The following is a 21000-nucleotide window of genomic DNA, read 5'->3' as shown; positions in this document are numbered from 1 at the left end:
AAACTGAGACTCAGAAGTGAGAGGAGAAAAAAATTTGCTCAGTCACAAGGGAGGTTTGAGAGAAGCTAGAGTCACCTGAGTCTCAGCTGTCCACGTCCAAGGTGCTGTCCACACCTCTGGACTCTGTCCATTTGATCACCTTGTCTTCCTCTTCACAGCCATTGCAACTATAATGGAAATATATTTCAGAGATAGAGCTGAACAACCTAGAATCATTATTCCTAACTTCATATGTCTTTGATATTTTAAAAAATTTTACTGCTTCTATAATTTGAAACCTAAGAAGATTTTCAGAATTCTTTCTGTGTACTGCTCTATTGAGATTACTGCTAGAGTCATCATCTTTCTACATATTTGGCAATGAAATCCAATACTGTGCCCCTGCTAGTAAATTTCTAATCACAGTAGCATTACTTAATCTAGTCCCCAGAACCTCAATTTGTTCAAGTTTCAAACAAAATCAGTGCTTATTTTTCTGTTCTAAATGTCTTTATCTTTTTGCTGGTAACATTACTTGTTATCAGTTTTTAATTAACTGAAGTCTATTTAAACCATATTTCCTCATAACACTAACAAAGAGTATGTTAGATCTAGAATACTCAGAAAAGATTAAAATACAGGAGAGAGAAAACACACAGAAAAATATAGAAAAACAGATAAAAAATTACCATCATCACAAACTACAATTAAGGTATTGGTTTATTTCTTACCAGTTCTATTACAATAAATATGTTTGTACGTGCACAAATGTGCATTTAGAGTGCCCTGTATATACACTATGTATTACAGCTAAAATTAGGACTATGTGTGTGCATTTATGGACTATATAGATTTCTTAATTCCTGCATTATCATGGATACATAATTTATTTTTATAGACTTGCATTGCCATATATTTAGTTGTTTTCCTAAATAACTACTTTTTTTTTTTTGGATGTTGGGGGTAGGAGTTTTTATTAATTAATTTATTTATTTTTGCTGTGTTGGGTCGTCTTTTCTGTGTGAGGGCTTTCTCTAGTTGTGGCAAGCGGGGGCCACTCTTCATTGCGGTGCACGGGCTTCTCACTATCACGGCCTCTCTTGTCGCAGAGCACAGGCTCCAGACACGCAGGCTCAGTAGTTGTGGCTCATGGGCCTAGTTGCCCCACGGCATGTGGGATCCTCCCAGACCAGGGCTCGAACCCGTGTTCCCTGCCTTAGCAGGCAGATTCTCAACCACTGCGCCACCAGGGAAGTCCCCTAAATAACTACTTTAAAAAATTCTGTGATATACATTGGTGTTAATGGTCATGGGTATAATGGTAAAAATGATATGTCATTATTTTAATTAATTTTTATTAGATTTTAAGAAGATTGAACACATTTTGATACATTTATGAGCTGCTTGAATATTTAATTTTGTAAAATGTATGTTCATATTCTTCACCTGGTGTTCAATTGGGGTGTTCTTTTTCTTCATTAATAGCTCTTTATATATATAAATTCCTTTTCTACTTTACAGTGAAAATATTTCCCTAAGTTTTTTTTTTTTGTCATTCGGCTAGTTTATAGTGTTTATGTTTCAGAAGTTTTAAATTCATGTGCTGTGAAATCTATTGGTCATACTTTATGGTTTGTTTCTTCCTTGGTTTTTATGCTAAAAAGTCATTCCTCAATCTGAGATCATGTACATATTAACTGTATTCTTCTTCTAGTTCACATAATTTTACTTTTACATGAAATGCTTTTTATATAACTAGAATCAAATAATTATCACAGCCATTATTTATTTTAAAATAGGTATCCTTAGGTATCATGGATAATAGAGTGTATTTCTGGGTGTTCCATTCCTTTTCATTAATCTATCTGTCACTTCTTGATTCAGTTTCATAGGCCTCTTTTTACTTGACTTATAATATAAATATAATTTTAATCATGCCATCTTATTATCTGTAAAGTTCATTCATTTTTCTTGTGCAATTTTCCCCTTCCCCAAGACATCTCATCGATCAAGATACAAAACATTTCTTGCGTCCAAAAATGTAGCTTCTAGCAGTTAATCTGCTCCCTACCTCTGGCTCCATACAACCCTGATCTGCTTTCTGACACTCTACATTAGATATTATCCCTTTTCTAGAATTTTGTATACATGGAATTAAACAATACATCCTTTTTCTGTTGTTATTTTATTATTTATTTATTTAATTTCTTTTTTTATTGGGGTATAGTTGTTTTACAATGTTGTGTTAGTTTCTACTGTACAGTGAAGTGGAGTTCCCTGTGCTATACAGCAGGTTCTTATTAGTTATCTATTTTATACATATTAATGTATATATGTCAATCCCAATCTCCCAATTCATCCCACCCCCCGCCGCCCGCTTTCCCCCCTTGGTGTCCATTTGTTTGTTCTCTACATCTGTGTCTCTATTTCTGCCCTGCAAACCAGTTCATTTTTCTAGGTTCCACATATATGCGTTAATATACAATATTTGTTTTTCCCTTTCTGACTTATTTCACTCTGTATGACAGTCTCTAGATTCACTTCACTCTGTATGACAGTCTCTAGATTCATCCATGTCTCTACCAATGACCCAATTTTTTCCTTTTTATGGCTGAGTAATATTCCATTGTATATATGTACCACATCATCTTTATCCATTCGTCTGTTGATGGGCATTTAGGTTGCTTCCATGTCCTGGCTATTGTAAATAGTGCTGCAATGAACACTGGGGTGCATGTGTCTTTTTGAATTATGGTTTTCTCTGGGTATATGCCCAGTAGTGGGATTGCTGGGTCATGTGGTAATTCTATTTTTAGTTTTTTAAGGAACCTCCATGCTGTTCTCCATAGTGGCTGTATCAATTTACATTCCCACCAACAGTGCCAGAGGGAATATGTCCTTTTTTGTTTCTGGAGTCTTTTGCTCAGGGTGATGTTTTTGAGATTCATCAAAGTTTTTGCATGTGTAATCAGCTTATTCCTTTTTATTGCTGGGTAGTATTACATCATGTAGATAATCCATAATTTGTTTATCCGGATTCCTCTTGATTGACATGTAGCTTTTTCCAATTTGGGGTTTTTATGAAAAAAAACTACTATGAACTTGTTATACACGTTGTGGAAAATGTTTTCATTTCTTATGTGTAAACACCTAGAAGTGAATGTTTGGGGTCATGTAAATGTATATTTAATATTAGAAAAAATCTACCAACTGTTTTCCAAAGTATTGTATCATTTTGTCATTTCCCTCAGCACTGTAGGATGCTTCAAGTTGCTCTGTATCCTTCCAAATAGTTGGTTTTGTCAGTCTTTAAATTGTAGCCATTCTAGTGATCGTGTAGCAGTACATTGTTTTGGTTTAATTTACATGTTCTTGATAACTGATCATGTTGAACATTTTTGAGCCTAGTGGCCATTAGACCGTCTCTTGTGAAGTATCTTCAATTCTTTTGTCATTTTTTAAAAATCACGTTTTCCTATTTTACATATATGTGTGTGTATACACACACATACAACATAACACGCATATATTCTGGATACAGGTACTTTTTCAGGTGTATATTTTGCAAGCCTGCATATTCACATTCTTAACAGTGTCCTTTTAGGAGCAGACATCCTTCACTATGACAATTTCCAATTTATCACTTTTATGTTGCGTGCGTACTCTATTGTATCTGAAAAATCTTTGCTTACGTCAAGATTGTTAATATTTTCTCTCAGTATTTCACACACAAGTCCTGTTGCCTGCCAGAGACTGAAGCCAAATCAAAGCAAGCAGAGCTGAGAGAATGAGAAGGAGAGAGAATGGGTCTAAGTTCTCTTTTACTCTAGAACTAGTTTAGCTCCATTGTAACTAAGTCTGACCCTTCTGGGGTCCCCACTGAATGTCCCTGATGTTCATTAAGGTTTTTCTACTCTGGCTGGTCAGAACTTCAATGTCTCCTAGCCTGATGTGACCTTTGGAATTGTTGAGCTTACAGCTCTTTGTGGAGTTTCACCCTATGCAGGCATAGGTTCGTCTCCAGCAACAGATTCAAGAGGACTCCTCTGCAGGGTTTAGAGCTCTCCCTCTGCATGGCTCCCTCCTCTGTGGCACACTGTGATACAAATCCTAGTTGCTTCAACTTCTTCAAACTCCCGTCTTTCTCCTCACCTTGGCAAAACCGCCATGCTTTGTTGGGTTCAACCTTCCTGCACTGAAGTCTGGAAACTGCCTCCAGGTAGAAAGGTATTAGATATATGGTTTAAATCATTTGTTTACCTTTTTAAAGATATTATAGTCCTGTGGTTCTTGTTGTCCAGTGTCTAAACTTTTTTTTTTCATATATTTTATCGAGTGTTCTAGTTGTTTACAGAAGTAAAGCATGTCTGGAATAGTATCTATAATGACAGGAATTGGATTCTGTAAGACTTTTTGTTTGTTTGTTTTGTTTTAATTGTGGTAAAACATATATTAAAAATGACCATTTTCACCGTTTTTAAGTGTACAGTTCAGTGGCATTAAGTACATTCCCACTGTTGTGCAACCATCACCACCCTCCATCTCCAGAACATTTTCAGCTTCCCAAACTGAAAATCTGTACCCCTTGAACTCCCCATTTTCCACTTTTCCCCAGCCCTTGGCAACCACTGTTCTACATTATGTTTTTATAAATTTGACTTCTTTAGGTACCTCATTTCAGTGGAATCATACAGCATTTGTATTGTTGTGACTGACTTATTTCACTTAATATAACATATTCAAAGTTATTCCATGTTGTAACATGTGTAAGAATTTCCTTCCTTTTAAAGGCTGAATAATATTCCATTGGATGTATATACCAGGTTTTGTTTATCCGTCCATCCTTTGATGGATATTTGGGTTGCTTCTACCTTTTGGCTATTGTGAATAATGTTGCTATGAACATGCATGTATAAAAATCTCTTTGAATCTCTGCTTTCAATTCTTTTGGATATATACCCAGAAGTGGAGTTTCTGGATTATGTAGTAATTCTATTTTTAATTGTTTGAGGCACCACCATAACATTTCCACAGCAGCTGCAACCTTTCAGCAATGCACAAGGGTTCTGTTTCTCCACATTCTTGCCAAGAGTTGTTTCCTGGTTTTTTGTTTGTTTGTTTGTTTTTAATAGTAGCCATCCTAATGGGTTTGAAGTGAGTGTTATCTCTTTTCTTCATTGTTTTTAATTGATTTTTTGTTCTGACACATTTTGATCTCCATCTCATTTTCTTTTGTGTATATTCAATAGATTATTTTGTTCGTGTTTATCATGGGGATTACATATAACATCTAAAGTTATGACAATTTATCTTAAATTGATACTAACTTAACTCCAATTAAGACAATAAAGACTTCAGTAAAAACTTAACTTTCACATAAAATAGTTGTTTTGCCGAAAGCCTGCTTTCGGTTTTAAGGTTCGTTGGATTCACTGGCAAAATAACCACTCGTTTCACAGAAATAAACAGCTTTAATCAACGATTTAATGAAAGGTGATTTAACTTAATTTTTTTTTTTTTTTTTTGCGGTACGTGGGCCTCTCACTGTTGTGGCCTCTCCTATTGCAGAGCACAGGCTCCAGACGTGCAGGCTCAGCGTCCATGGCTTACGGGCCCAGCCGCTCCGCGGCATGTGGCATCTTCCCGGACCGGGGCACGAACCCGTGTCCCCTGCATCGGCAGGCGGACTGTCAACCACTGCGCCACCAGGGAAGCCCTCTCTCTCATATTTGAAGAACAGTTTTGCTGGATATAGAATTCTAGGTTGAAAGTTCTCCTCTTTAACCACTCTATCTTACTGCTTCTGGCTTGCAAACTTTCTGCTGAGAAATCCACTGATAATCTTATTGGGGATTCCTGTAAGTGTCTGATGCCTAGAACTGTATTTTTCTTTCTGTTCCTATAATCTACCTGAATTGAGTCAGTTCGATGTTCTTTAAGAGTTTTACAGTACACTAGTTTAACTTTTTTGTATCATTGGAAAAGTTTTGTTTTTATTTTCTTTACCTAATATTAATATTGCTGATGAAATTGATTATATGATGTCACAATAAAGCTAAACAAAACAAAACAAAATAAAAACCCGGATCCTCAGTGGCATTTGAGGTAATGCAGTTATTACTCACATTTATCACATTTATGGAGTCAGGTGGGAATTGGGTCGGCACTGCTTTTCTTTGTTGGGTTTGCTGGCAGGTTTGGCTGTTGACTCGCCGTCAATCAGCTGGGGAGACTAACACAACTTAGCTCCTTTACACCTGTCCTTACTTTTCTAGCAGGCCAGACCTGGGGTATTTTCACGGTGATGGCAGAAGTGTGGGAGGCCCAGCCCTAACATGCAAGCCCAGTTCAGCGTCTGCTTGCATTACGTCTACCAACGTCCTATTTTCCAGGGCAAGCTCTACTATTTGCACGCGTATCAGGAAGCGGGGCAAATCATCCCGCTTATCATGGGAATACCTCAAAGTTACAAGACAAATGGCATGGACTCAGGAAAGAGTGATGAATTGGAGCCATCATTGCAATCTAGTATATCAACCTAGTTTCCTTTTATTTTATTTGTGTAGAATATACCTACCTCTCCATTAAAATTTCCCATGTACTTCTTTAAATAATTTATAGATGTTTCTTTTTTTATGAAAGCTGATTTTATTTTGGTTTTTAATAGGAAGGCTTTATTACAGTTACATGACTTTATATATCATATATATCTTTTTCTCTTGTGTAATTTTATCATTTTGTTTTATGCTTTCTACTTTCTATATTTTTCATTTTCTTTGTGTCTTGTATATATACACTGTTGCTATACTTATATATTATTTAGTGTGTAGAAATTTATGTGTACTGTTTTATATAGTGTAATGGTTAACAGTTAAGTTTTCAATGTTTTAAAACCCACACTTATCTATTTATTAAAATTTTTTAATTGACATATTTTGAATCCCCCAGTTAAGGAATTTTTGTACCACACTTACTTTCTCTATACCCCTTTTAACCTACATTCCCATTTTATTAGCATATTGACTTATACTAAATATTCTTATTAAACATTTGAACAAGAATAACTTCTGATATTGCATATTTTTTACTCAGTTTTATGCTGTTTACACTTATATTAGTGTCTAACTTGTTTCTATGCTCACGTTCATTCTTTTTATACTGTGAGTTTTTATCGATCTTGTCTTCAATAAATCTATCATTTATTTAACGGTGATGTCAGGAACTGTACTTAGTCAATTATGGGTGGTATACTTTAGGAAGAATATAAAATTATTAGGCCACACACTTTTGCACTTACAATCTTCATTTATTATACTTTTATCTGTCTGATGTGTTGTTTTGGAAGACAAATCTGAAGTCACCATAACTTCATTCTTCTATTTGTACCTGGATTTTCTGCTTTGATATTTTTAGGATATTTTTTCTTTCATTGAAACCAAAACTGGGTTCTAGGAGGTCTCTTTGTGAGTCTGATGAACTGATTTTCTCTAGGTCATGCTGAGGCTTTTTCAGTTTGCACACCCTGGTATGCAATTATTTCCTTAGTTGTTTTAACTGCTACCTTCTCTCTCCCCAATTCCTCCCCCACCTGCCAGGGGAACATTGATGATTTTTAACTTGATTCATTATTTCCTATCCCATATCTGTGTTTACCTTCATAATTTAAATATCTTTCTTCCTTCATTTTCTTACTATAAGGTGAGATTTCCAGGTTTTAGCATTTATAAAGTGAATTTTTATTCTGCAGTTGTATTTTTACTTTTCCTGAAGTGGAGTATCTTGTTATTCCATTTTATCAATTTTTTTTTTGGCTGCACCACACGCGGGATTTTAGTTCCCTGACCAGGGATCAAACCTGTGACCCCTGCAGCGGAACACAGAGTCCTAACCACTGGACTGCCAGGGAATTTCCTCATTATTCCATTTTAAACTTAACCTATTGTTTTTCACCTCAGTAAATTTTCTCTTAGTGGCCTCCTGTTTTTGAGATGTGGTTTTTCTTGCATTCTAATGAGGGTGCTAAAGAGTTTTCTGCTATTACTTCTGGATCCTGGTAACAGGCCATTGACTTTTCTGTTGACTGTTTTAAGTGATTTCTTTCCCTTATTTTATCACAGAGATTCCATTGTTTATTCCTCATTACTCATTCCAGGACCAGGTAAAATCTACCTTGGCTTGGAGTGGACCAGCAGTTTGGATGTATCAACTGCATTTAGACTTCTCAGAGTTCCAGCTGGTAGGAAGGTGGATAAGCACAATTCCCTACACAATTTGTACTGTGTAGTAAGCACTGATATTGCACTGAGGTTTATTTCTCCTCTCCACTTCCTCATTCCTTTGTATTTAGAACAAATGAAGTATCAGTTTTTCACTTGTCCAAGTATCTCTCAGCTGTTAATCTGAGAATTGAATGCAGGTCTTGCTTCTTCTTCACTGTCTTCGTCCTTTATTTTCTTGTAAATGATTGTGACAATGTCACATATATAATTTCCAAACTAGATTGATGGCAACTAGTGCATATTATTATGGATTTACCAAATATATCTACATATAAAATATATATGTGTAGTTTTAAATATATATTTATATATGTTCAAATAAACATTTAAATGTATATATGTAGTGGCTTAAGCACATCATTATTTCTGGGCATTTAAATCACTTCTATTTCTCCAGTATTAAAATAATGTATGTTCATTGTTTACATGTGTTCAGACTATTTTCTTGGGATAAATTCTTAGAAGTGTAATTACTGGCATAAACATTACTAATATTTTTGTGCATTTTTGATATATATTGACAAATTGTTTTCCCAAATCTTCTTACCAAGTTAAATTTCCAGAAGCAGTACGAGCATATGTTCTCATTAAAAAATTTTTTGAGATTATATGCTTATTTTGGAAAAAAAAATACAATTCTTAAAAACTATGAAAAGAAAATAAAAAGCAGCCATGTTTCACTGCCTAGTAATGACTATTGCTGTTGGTTTGGCTTAGTTATTTCATTTTCTGCTCTACTTTCTAGGATGGATGGATGGATAGATATGTAGGTATGTAGGTAGATAGACAAATAGGATGCACACATTGATGAAATTCTATATGATGATAATTAAGGCGTTTTAAATTTTTGTGTGATTATGCATAACCCTCTGATTAATGTCTTTATATTTTTTAGAAGTTTTTTTTTTTTGTATTGGAGGATAGTTGATTTAATGTCTTTATATTTAATACAAATTATTTATTTCATTAATGTAAATACTAGGAAGAAAATCAGGAAGAGTAAATATTTTTAAGATTATGTCTGTGTAGTATACACTTAGACACATATAAAATTTCAAAAGGATGTGTCAACTTATGCTCTCAGCATCCATGTATATGAATATTCGTTACAAATTTACCCTTGTAAGTATTATGTATTTAAAGGATTTTTTCATTTTGTTTAATTTGATAGGAAGGAAATGATATATTTTTTGTTTTGATTTGTGTTTATTTGATTACTAGTCAGGTAAAATATATTTTTTCTAATGGTTATTATCCATACCTAAATATTCTTCTGTAAATTTATTTTTTAATTAAAAAAAATTTTTGGCTGCAATGGGTCTTCACTGCTGTGCATGGGCTTTCTCTAGTTACAGCAAGCAGGGGCTACTCTACGTTGCGGTGCGTGCCTTTCTCATTGCAGTGCCTTCTCTTGCTGTGGAGCACGGGCTCTACACACATGAGCTTCAGTAGTTGTGGCTCGAGGGCTCTAGAGAGCAGGCCCAGTAATTGTGGTGCATGGGCTTAGCTGCTCCCTGGCATGTGGGATCTTCCCAGACCAGGGCTCAAACCCATGTCCCCTGCATTGGCGGGTGGATTCTTAACCACTGCACCACCAGGGAAGTCCCTGTAAAATTTCTGTTAAAGTTCATAGTCAATTTATGGACTTTTATTGGTGTGTATAACAATTTCCTTATTAATGTTAACGATTTTAATCACACGGTTGCTATTTTGTACAGATAAAAATTAATTCTTAATTTTTAGCCAACCACATTTATTTCTATATTTCGTTGTAAATTTTGAATACATCTAGTTCAAAAAGTCTATTTAAGTAATCAGCGAATTACTTAAAACATTGTAGTTGCTCAGAAAATTATGTTAAAAGGCTAATAAAGTGAAAACCTCCCCACCCTCCAAGTTCAATTTTTTTCTTTGCAACAGCAACAGGAATCGAATCAAATACCATCCCAATACTCAGCTTGACTGACTTCTTTTTTTTATTTCAGAGAGTAAAGGACCATGCCTTACATTCTCTCACCTAAGTTTAAAGGATTCCTTCAGAGATCTGTTTAATCCCCAAGTGGAGATATTTTTGATATTGTATACAAGGAACAACCCGAGCTGTGCTGAGTCACTGTTTGAGCGGGATAACTCACTTAATGTTAATTTCAACACAAGAAAGAAAACAGTCTGGCTTATTCACGGATACAGACCAACGGGCTCCACTCCACCATGGCTTCAGAACTTTGTGAGAATTTTGTTGGACCAAGACGATATAAATATAATTGTAGTAGACTGGAACCGAGGTGCTACAACTTTTCTTTACAGTAGAGCGGTTAAAAATACCAGAAAAGTTGCTGTGAGTCTGAGTAGGTACATTCAGAATCTTTTGGTAAGTCTGGAATTTTATGTGTTATATATGTTATACAATATACAGTACGTTATGTAATACTGCAAAGTGGTAATAAAATACCATTTTCCTGTAGCATTTAGAATTACTGCATTGATATGCTAATGTATGCAGCCATCTTTTCTTTGTGTAAGGATAATTCTATACCTAGACGTGACCTTAGTTTTTAAAAATTATCTTAAAGACTCAATTATTGTGTTTTATCTTAAAATCTTTTAAGATTTTTGTTTTTTTAACTCTACCTATACTTCAGGATAATGTAGTGATTCTATGTACACAGAGGGGATAAACTATACAATCATTAGATTTTTTTAGATATATTTTCTAAGGTACGTCTAAAATGTTTCAAATTAATCAAGTGTGCGTTGGTAAAAGTGAGGGGAAAACAGCTTGAAAAGTAACATACTTTGCCAACCGTGGAGGCAGGTCTCAGTTCCATTTACGTTTATCCAGCATTTAGGTCCAGGGTTGGGATGAGTCAAATAAATTCAGGCCAGTTCTAGGTCGTCTATAGTTTGATTGATCTTTGACTGCTAAGTCAATACATATGAAGATCCATGTCTGTTCTAGAGGGAGGTGGTAGTGATGGCACTCAAGAGAAGGAAGGGTGATATATGATTTGGGGACATTCTTGAGCTTGAAATCGCCTTTGAGTTGTGTTGTGCTGAACTTCCAAGCCTCTGCTGAAATCGAGCAAGCGTCATAGATCCAAGAAGCAGTTACACACAGTGGTTAGGAGTCAGACTGGAGGGGTTCAAAGACCACCAAATCCATATCATCTGCGTGAGCTGGAGCAATTGCTTAACTATTCTGCCTCATTTCCTTGTCTATACATTTGGGATAACAAAACTTTCTAACAATATTTTATTTAAATATTAAATGAAATTAATTCTTAACCAGCACTTGGCATATAATAACCATTGAATAAAATCAGCTATCATTATTATTTTTACATCCTCAAATTTGGACAAAACCAAACTATGCCTCTGGAGACAGAAGAAGTAATTGATTCACCTGTTCTTACTGATAGTCTATAAATTGCATAATTGATTTTTCCTTTTAGCGGTGGTCTTTGCTCTAATTCACAAATATGTACCTCAAAGTGTGGAACATGTGAATGTTAAGTAGAGAAATTTAGGAAAATTGTAGTATTAGATTTCTAACAGTGCTTTTGCTTGCAAAGTCTCCGTATTAAGGAGAAGGGATGAAAAGTTCAGTAGCACTGAAGTTGAGAGTGATACTCCCTGGAGGTTCCAGGCATTGGTCTGAGAAATTTGTTGAAGAAAATTATCATTCTGTGCCTGCAAAACCTGAATCTAGTTTCTCATTAGAGTAAATGTTCCACATCTTTCTGTAAGCCATTGGATGTGTCACTGTGTAGAATGGACCATGACCTGCTTCCTGGGAGTGTGGTAGAAGAAATTCTTCCTCATTTAAGCTCCTAATGCCCCCCTCCCCCTCCCCTGGGCTGAGCCTCTAGAAGGTGTTCAAAACTTGGGCTTGGAAGATCAGACTCCATTACTCTCCAGCTTGTGCTGGGGGAAATCACTTAAAAATCTGAGTCTCATTTTATCATCTCCAAAGTAAGGATGATTTTTCACACGGTTCGGTCTTCCTAAAGTTTTTGACACAATCTACAGATAAAAAAGGGAGGTAGATTAGTTTATATTTTGGAGTTGAACAGACCTGGATTTCAAGTCTTTTTCCCTTATAGTAATAAGTATATGAGACTTTGGGCAACTCATTATCAAACGGTATTTATTCAGCATTTAATAGATGCTGGGGAAAGTTTTAGGCAATAGGATAAAAATATGTAACTCATAGGACTATTGTGAATATTACATATGAGATTTAAAAAACACATACCAAGGTAGCTAGCACAAAGTTAGTTTTGTTATTATTATTACAAAATGCTTTATTAATTAAATGTATTATTTTGCATATGCTATTCTAGATAAAAATGACAATGTTTTCTAAATTTTTAAATAAAAATTTAATGGTATTAAAACTGTACAGAAAAATCAGATATTTTATGGAAAAAGTTGAACAAAGATATAGTTATTGGAAATTATAAAATCCCATTCCCTGTCTCCCAGAAATGGATTAAACCGGAAAAAATAATGAATTTTAGAATATTGATGCAACAGGCATAATTTGTGATTTTCTGAAATGAAAATTGTAACATTGTATTTTGAATTGCAGGGGCATGGAGCATCTCTTGATAATTTTCATTTCATAGGTGTGAGCTTAGGGGCTCATATTAGTGGATTTGTTGGAAAGATATTTCATGGTCAAGTTGGAAGAATAACAGGTAAAAATATTTTTGACAAAATTAATATTTTAGTATACTTTTAAGCATCAGAAGTTATTACTTTATTTAACATTTAACAGGGGCAATATTTAAGGAAAGGAAATGATGCACAAACTTTTTTTTTCTATATTATATTCAGATGCTGGTATTTGTTTGGTTAGACTCTTAAGTCTTACTTATTTCTTCACCGAACTTAAATTACCCATATAGAAATGGGAGGAAAATGATTAATTTCTGCAGTCCCATATGAATTTTAAGGACACATTATTGTATCAATCCTAAGGAAAGTTTGGCCCATCAAATGTAAAACTTTTTTCATGTATTAACTAAGAAGATAACCTATTACCATGTACTTAAATTTTAGAAACTTTAATGTATTTTAATTCTTTTAACAATTTTACTTGAACACTAGAAGGGAGGATCAGGAGTTGATATCCATGCCTGAGGGATTCTGGACCCCAGTTCTCCTTGTATTTCCTTAACAAGGTTACTGCATCCACAAAGCTTAGTAACCAAATAATGCTGACATGGACGTTCAGGCTTCCCTTTAGGAATGGTGGTGATTTAAAAACTATCCTTCCCCAGTTAATTTAGCTTTTTAGAACTATTAAGATCCATTCCCATAGATGATTTATAATAATTTCAAATGTTAATACTAGAGTCTTAAGTTAACAAAGAGGGAGGGTAGAGGTGAATAACTTGTTTAGATCTTTACGATCTTTACAGACCTTAAGTATACCTTACTTACTTTGATCAGTTTTAACTTGATTCTCATTATATGGATGTGAAAGTTGAGGTTAACTGAATGAATGCAGGACCGTCAAAAAGTTAGTAACAGCTAAGCCAGGATTTATACAAAGGCCTCTAGCATCCAAAGTCCATTCTCTTTCAACAACCATACTAGCTCCATTTGATCTGCTGGTAATCCTACTTTATTTTAAGGTGTGTTGATTCACATATGAGTCTAGTTTGAATGGTTCCACATGCCAAGCAATCATCAGGGTTTAAAAAGCCAGCAAATGCAGTGGTTCTACATCAGAACAACTTATAGGAAGAGAGAAGTTTCTGCCTCATTCAGTCATATGGGCCAAATAAACTAGGGATAACAGAAGGTACTGAGATAAAGCAATATTATATTTTACTTTTTAAGATGATTGTTGCCCTATTGCATAGATGTTCTCAAGACATTGCATTTCATGTCCTCCCCACCTTTTTTACACATTGCAGTAGGTCATGAGCTTCAAATTTTTATTTAGAATTACAAGTACACCAGAAATAATATCTACATTTTATGAAACTTTTAGTATATTTTCCTTATGCGTATGCGGGATACTTTTGTGAGAAATGAATGATAAGCTAATAATAAATATGTTTTATTCCAAGCTCAAATTGCACTTAACATTTTAGACCTATAGAGAGATCCAGGATGAGCTTGTGCAGAATGGGGCTCAAGACAGGACCAGGATAGTATTTATTATTTCCCCTCCTCAGCAGTAGTAGTAGTTACTTTCTGTTACATAGAGATTTACTATCAGTGTATTCCTAATTACTTCTTAAGTAAAAATGCTAAAAAAAACCCACAATACTTTGTCTAGGCATCTGTAGTGTGGCTTAACACTACATCATCGATGAACTCTGAAGACTAGGAAAAAGATTATTCAAATAAAGAAGATACTTGCTATTCATCTAATTTCATTTACTGTTAGATTTGTTTTAGGACAGGTTTAAGCTAAAACTGTATAGGCTCATTATGTTTATAATGTAATAATAATGCAAGCATATGATCTACTGAACTCTGTAGTATGACTTGATTAATAGATTAATAGCTTCTTTCTTGAATTTCAGGTCTTGACCCTGCTGGACCACAATTCTCTGGAAAACCATCAAATGGCAAATTAGATTACACTGATGCACGTATTGTGGATGTCATACACACTGATACCAATGGTAACAATGTAGGATTTATTGCTTAATCATTTGAAAATAGAAAAGGAGATGTAGACACTGGGGAAGAGGAAAACTTAATGAGAGAGTAGTGGATGAAGTGATAAGACTGTAATTATATAGTGATTATATTTCCCACAAGCAACATTTCTTGGAGTTAGTAAAAACCTGTGGTGTCCAATGGAACTCTTTGCCTTCAGCTTTCCTCCTTCAGGTTTCAAGAACTGTCATGTCATCCTAAAAAAACTGAAATTTGATTAAAAAAATATACTTCATCCTTTTCATGTTATTAACATTTTATTGATTTGATTACAACTTCCCTCATGCTTAATGTTCCTGATGCATTTAGATTACCATTCTCTCTTATCATTTTATCACTTTGTTGTATGTCAACTCAAACTCAGCACAGATCTTCAGGCACAGAGAGAGTACTTTTCCCTAAAGATTTTTAATTATTTTCCTCAAAATGTCTAACCGACTATTGATCGTTTTAACCAGAGTGTGTTGGACAGACACTTTCAGGTAATATTTTAGATGGCCCAGATCCCCTTCCTGAGTTGAAACTGATGGTACTAATATTTATTGAGTACTTCGTATATACGAGGCACTTCAAGTTCTTTATGTGAATTGATTATGGAATTCTCCTAAGTCCCCATGAGTAAGTAAATGTTATCATCCCCCTTTTACAAATGGAGAAGAGGCTCAGGTCAAGGTGACAAGGCCAGTAGGAGGCAGAGTCAGAATTTGAAATAGAATCCTCTGATTCCAAAATCTGCACTTCACCAGTATGCTGCTCAAATTAACTGGAAATTTACATGTGTTTGGTTGGGGTGCATGGGGAGGATATAGTGCTAAGGCAGAGACAGGAGGAAGTGACCCAAAGACTGCTCCCAACTCCCTATTTCCTCAGGTTTATTTTCTCTTTGGTCCAGGTAATTTATTTTCTTCCATATTATTCTGAATTTACCCTGTGGTGATCCATACCAATGATTCTGTGAGATATATAAATACCATTAATGCCATAGATGACAATTTTTCAAATTCTATGTCTATATGCCCATGGGCTGAGCCTATAATCAGAACAATTATGCTCTTTATTTGGAATCTAAGTTCATCTACATCATACAGAGTCAGTGCCTAAAGTCTCATAGTTCTGATACCCTCAACCTTTCACGTTTTCTTTCTCTAGCCCTGTATATCAGCTTAACATTCCCACACACAGCACACCTAGTGCCAATTACTCTGCAATTTTGAACTCCTCTTTTTGAAATTCCAACTTCAATTCTGCTTATGGCCTTTTGAATTGGCTCTTCATACTTTTTATTGTTTTTGTTTGCATTTTTGACTTTTCCTAATAAACTGTTTGGATTGTCTTATATTCTTAATATCTTTTGATGACTCAGCTTATCAAATCTAACTTGCCACTAGATGCCACATAGTTGGCACCTTTAACTGATCTTTTTATGACTATCACAAATGAGGAACACAGATTTTTGATACTGCATATTCACCTGTCTCAAGGAATCTCTGAATGAGATACTGCTCTTTCCTTAAATACTAACCTATGAGTGCATTTTCTACTTGCCAGTAATTCTTGTCCTTTTTCAGTTGTATATGTTAAGGAAGCTATGTTGCCTTTCATAATTGTTGATGAGGTAATTTGAACAAACATTCCTGCTGGGATATCAGGAAAAAATTACCAGTCTAATATCCAGAAGACAGGAAAATTCCAGGGAGGTGAACTGGTAATTTGGAGTCACTTTTCTCTGGTGTAGAGAATATGGGAAGTGTTTTTGAAACCCTCATATGAGGCTTGTAAAACATCTTATACTACTTTTTGGGACCCCAAAGGGTAGCGCTATAGGAATAAAGGTAAACTTGAAATAAACCAGCCTTTTTATAATCTCTAGTAAAGCTTTTAATAATCTGAAGTTGCCAGAAAAATCTCATTTATTGTGTTTTGTTTAAGGAGCTCTTGGATTGTTGGACCTGCTAGGTACCTGATAGAAGCCAATAATAGTCCTTTTTTGTAGGAAGATCACATCATCCTTGGTCTCAAATTATTTTTATAAATATATATATATATATATATTTTTTTTTTTTTTTTTTTTTTTGCGGTACGTGGGCCTCTCACTGTTGTGGCCCCTCCCATTGCGGAGCACAGCCTCCGGACGCGCAGGCTTAGCGGCCATGGCTCATGGGCCCAGCCACTCTGCGGCATGTAGGATCTTCCTGTACCGGGGCACGAACCTGCGTCCCCTGCATCGGCAGGCAGACTCTCAACCACTGCGCCACCAGGGAAGCCCTATAAATATATTTTTAAATGTCCAGCATCCAAATAAAGATAGCCAGGTACACTTGAAGCAAGAAACGTGCATGAGAACCAACAGAAACAATAATCAGCAGAAACAGACCCATAGGCCTCCAACACTGGCTCAAACGTGCTTAATATTTTCAAAGAGATAAGATAAGACTGCAAATATCAGCAGAGAATGACATTTAAATATAAATATGACCTATTATATTTGATAAAAATAATAAAAAGTTTTTAACTTAAAAAATAAAATAATTGACAATTATTGAATGGGTTGAACAGAAATTTTGAATCAGGTAAAAAGAGAAAGCAAGTGACTTGGAAAATAGTTGAGAAGTCTGTTTCTAGAATAAAGTAAAAGGGTACAATATGGAGCAAAAATCAGAGAGCAGACAATACAGAGAGGTAAGAGGTACATAGGATAAATAATGAGAAGGTCAATCATGTTAAATTCAAAATAAAAGGAGAGAAAAATGGAACAGAAATGATATCTAAAGATAATATCTCAGAATTTCTAAAAACTGAGGAATTATAATCAATAAAAATTGGAATGCACAGTTAATTCCAATGTGAATAAATAGGCATCCTCATTGAGACACATGATAGTAAAGTTACAGAAAAGACCACAACAAAGTATACAGCATAAAATTAAATGAATAAAAAATGACCCAAATTATAACTAGTTTCTCAACAGAAACAGTGGAAGCTAGGAAAGAATAGAGTTATACTTCCAATATGGTGAAAGCAAATAGCTGCCTAGTATCCCAATCTGTTTCAGGAAAAAAAAAAGGAAACTATATAGTTTCAGACAAGTATACACTGAGAGAAATTGTCATCAAAAGAAGGAAAATTATCCTTTGATGGCTATTCAGGAAGGAAGAGTATTGAAAATGGTAAAATACAGTTCAATCTAAATGGATGTTGATGGCATAAAACACTGTTATTGTTTTATGGAATTTGGAATATATAGAGAGAATTAAAACACGTTACAAAAATAGCATATTTTGGGGAGCTGTTAACTGAAGTTCAAGCATTTTTTGTTCCTTTAATTGTATGGAAGAAAGGTTAAAAGTAATTGTCAACAGTTGGTATTTATAAATCAAGGCTTTCTGTTAAATCTCTAGGTATCCAAAAAGAAAAGAGTAAAAGAGTATATAACTTCCAAAGCAATGGAGGACAAAAGGGAATAGTTTTTTTTAAGTCCAAAAGAAGGCAAGAAAGGAGAGAAAGAATCATAAAGATCAGACAAAGTAAATAGAAGTACATAATATGATGGTAAAATTAAACCCAGCTATACCATTAAATGTAAATAGCCTAAATGAAATTTAGGCTGTTAGATTCATTTAAAATATGGTGTCACACTTAGTCAAAAAGACGAAAATTCAATTATGTGTTATTTATTAAAGACATATATAACAGTAAGGAAGCAGAATATGTGAAAGTAGAACATTAATATGCAAATATTATCCACCAAAAGGTGGTGAATCTACATACATTAACTTAGACAAAAATAATTTTATCTCAAAATTAGTAGAAACATAGAAAGGCTTAAAATTATAAAACTTTCAACTCACCAGGAAGATAGTTTGTATATACCTAATAACATGGCTTAAAATTACATAAAGCAAACTTTACACTATCCCATTGCAGAAAGAAAAGCAACTGTGCAATCATAGTGGGAGATTTTAATTAGAAAAATTGATCTAATGGAAATTTATAAAACATTATACCCAACAACTGGAGAATATACATTCTTCTAAAGCATCATGGATATTTTAGAGAAACATTATACACTGGGCCTTAAAAATATTCTCAAAATTTTCATAGAGGGGGAAGCATAAAAGGTAGTATTCTCTATATTCAAAGCAATTAAACTATAAATAACTAAGAAAAATATAAGTAGAAAATCCATATATTTTTAGAAGAAACATATTTTTAGATAACTAATGAGGGAAGAATAAATAATAATGGAAATATAAAATATTTTGATTCAATAGTATTAAAGTTACTACATATTAAAATTTGTTGGAGTCAGCAAAAGCCATGACTAGAAATAAATGTCCAGTTACAGATATCTTAAAAGGCTGAAAATCAATAATCTAAACATCTATCTTGGGAAATTAAGAATTAAACATAAAACATACCCATAGATATTAAGAAGTTGATGATAAACATACAAAAATGGAATAAAAATATCAATTAGAAGTGATATAAAGAGCCAAAATTTTGCACTTTAAAAAGACAACGTTAATTATTTAAAACTATGTCATTTTTTACCTTCTTTCAATAAAATGAAAGGAACATAGAATGCTTGAACTTTATATATCACCGTCCAGAGTAATGAGTCCTTGGAGAGAAAAAAACAGAAAGGACAAGGAGAGAAAACACAACTAATATCAATAATAATAAAGGAGATAGTGTTACAGATACTATAGGTATTAAAATCATCACAAAGCAATGTAATGAACAATATTTTGCAAATAAATATGAAAATATATGACCATATGGTATGATATATGAAATATAAAAATTCTTATGAAAAGCAAAAGCATTTACCAAATGAAAAGGGAAAGTTTTAAGAGTTTTTTTAACTATTGATAAAATAGAAACTGTAACTTAAAGCCTTCCATCAAAGTAAATTCCCAGGCAAGTTTTTGTTCTCTACCAAACAATTAAGTGATAAATAAGACCACTGTTTCACAAACAACGTCAGATAATAACAAATAAATAGGAAATGGTTTGCAACTTTTTTAGAAAGCCATCACAAACTTAATGTCAAAAGTTGAGAAAGACATTGCAGAAAAGACAGTTTGCTGGACATTCTCTATAATAATCATAGATGCAAAAATTCTGCATAAAATATAAAATTAGTAAGCCAGCAGCATATAAAATTGGTATTGAATCACATCCATTTGGATTTATTATCAAAAAGCAAATTTAGTTTAACATTCAAAAATCAGTTTCTTAATTCATCTTAGCAAAAGAATAAGGGAGAAAATTCATTTAATAATCTCAATCAAATGAACAAAAAGCTTTAGGGAGAATTTATGTATGGCAAAAACTGGAAAATTGGGAAAAGAAGTAAAATTCCACAATCTGTTAAAATATATCTATTCAAAAATCTGTAGAAAATGTCATGTTGATGATGGAATTTGGAAGACTTTCTTTTTGAGACTGGGAACTGGAAAAGGATGCCTAGTCTAGTCATTCTGAAGCAACATTTTACTGGATGTCTTAAGTGCAGTAAGGGGAGAAAAGTATTAAAAGATATAAAAATATAAAATCATTTTTAGATGATATGTTTGCATACATAGATAACCCCAAAGAATCTCCAGATAATTAGAATTCACAGGAATATTTAGCAAGGTTGTTGAATATAAGCTATATATACAAAATTCAATTCTTTCTAGAAACCAGCAATAAGAGCTAGCAAATAAAACTTTAGAATTATACCATTTTAATAAGATAAAATCTAGAAATAACTCTTAAGAAAATTGTGCAAGTGCTCTACGCAGAAAACCACAAAACATTGCAGACCAAAATAAAAAGGAACTAAACCACACATATGAATGTGAGTGTTGTATACATGTCAATTTTTTGCAAGTTGACCTACAGATTCAATGCAATCTTTGTCAAAAGCCAATATTTTTAAAATAACCTCACAAGCTAATTATAAAATTAATATGGAAATGAAAAGGCTCAAGTATTATTATTCTTTTTTTTTAAATTAATTTATTTGTTCATTTTTGACTGTGTTGGGTCTTTGTTGCTGCGTGCAGGCTTC

At 33.9% G+C, this 21000-nt stretch overlaps 1 protein-coding gene across 1 annotated transcript in view; it reads left to right on the top strand.

Moving 5' to 3' along the window:
• The window catches only part of LIPI (lipase I), a 68580-nt gene that overhangs the window by 7894 nt on the left and 39686 nt on the right, over window positions 1–21000 (top strand). The window contains exons 2-5 of the mRNA XM_065875891.1: window positions 8097–8215; window positions 10244–10629; window positions 12850–12958; window positions 14804–14905. Coding sequence (XP_065731963.1) covers window positions 8097–8215; window positions 10244–10629; window positions 12850–12958; window positions 14804–14905 — 716 coding nt within the window. The remainder of the gene's footprint in view (window positions 1–8096; window positions 8216–10243; window positions 10630–12849; window positions 12959–14803; window positions 14906–21000) is intronic.

Source organism: Phocoena phocoena, chromosome 4 (genome assembly GCF_963924675.1).
Source record: "Phocoena phocoena chromosome 4, mPhoPho1.1, whole genome shotgun sequence".
Classification (NCBI taxonomy): Eukaryota; Metazoa; Chordata; class Mammalia; order Artiodactyla; family Phocoenidae; genus Phocoena; species Phocoena phocoena.
Note: the sequence above shows the minus strand (reverse complement) of the source record. Positions and strands in the feature narration are given on the sequence as shown.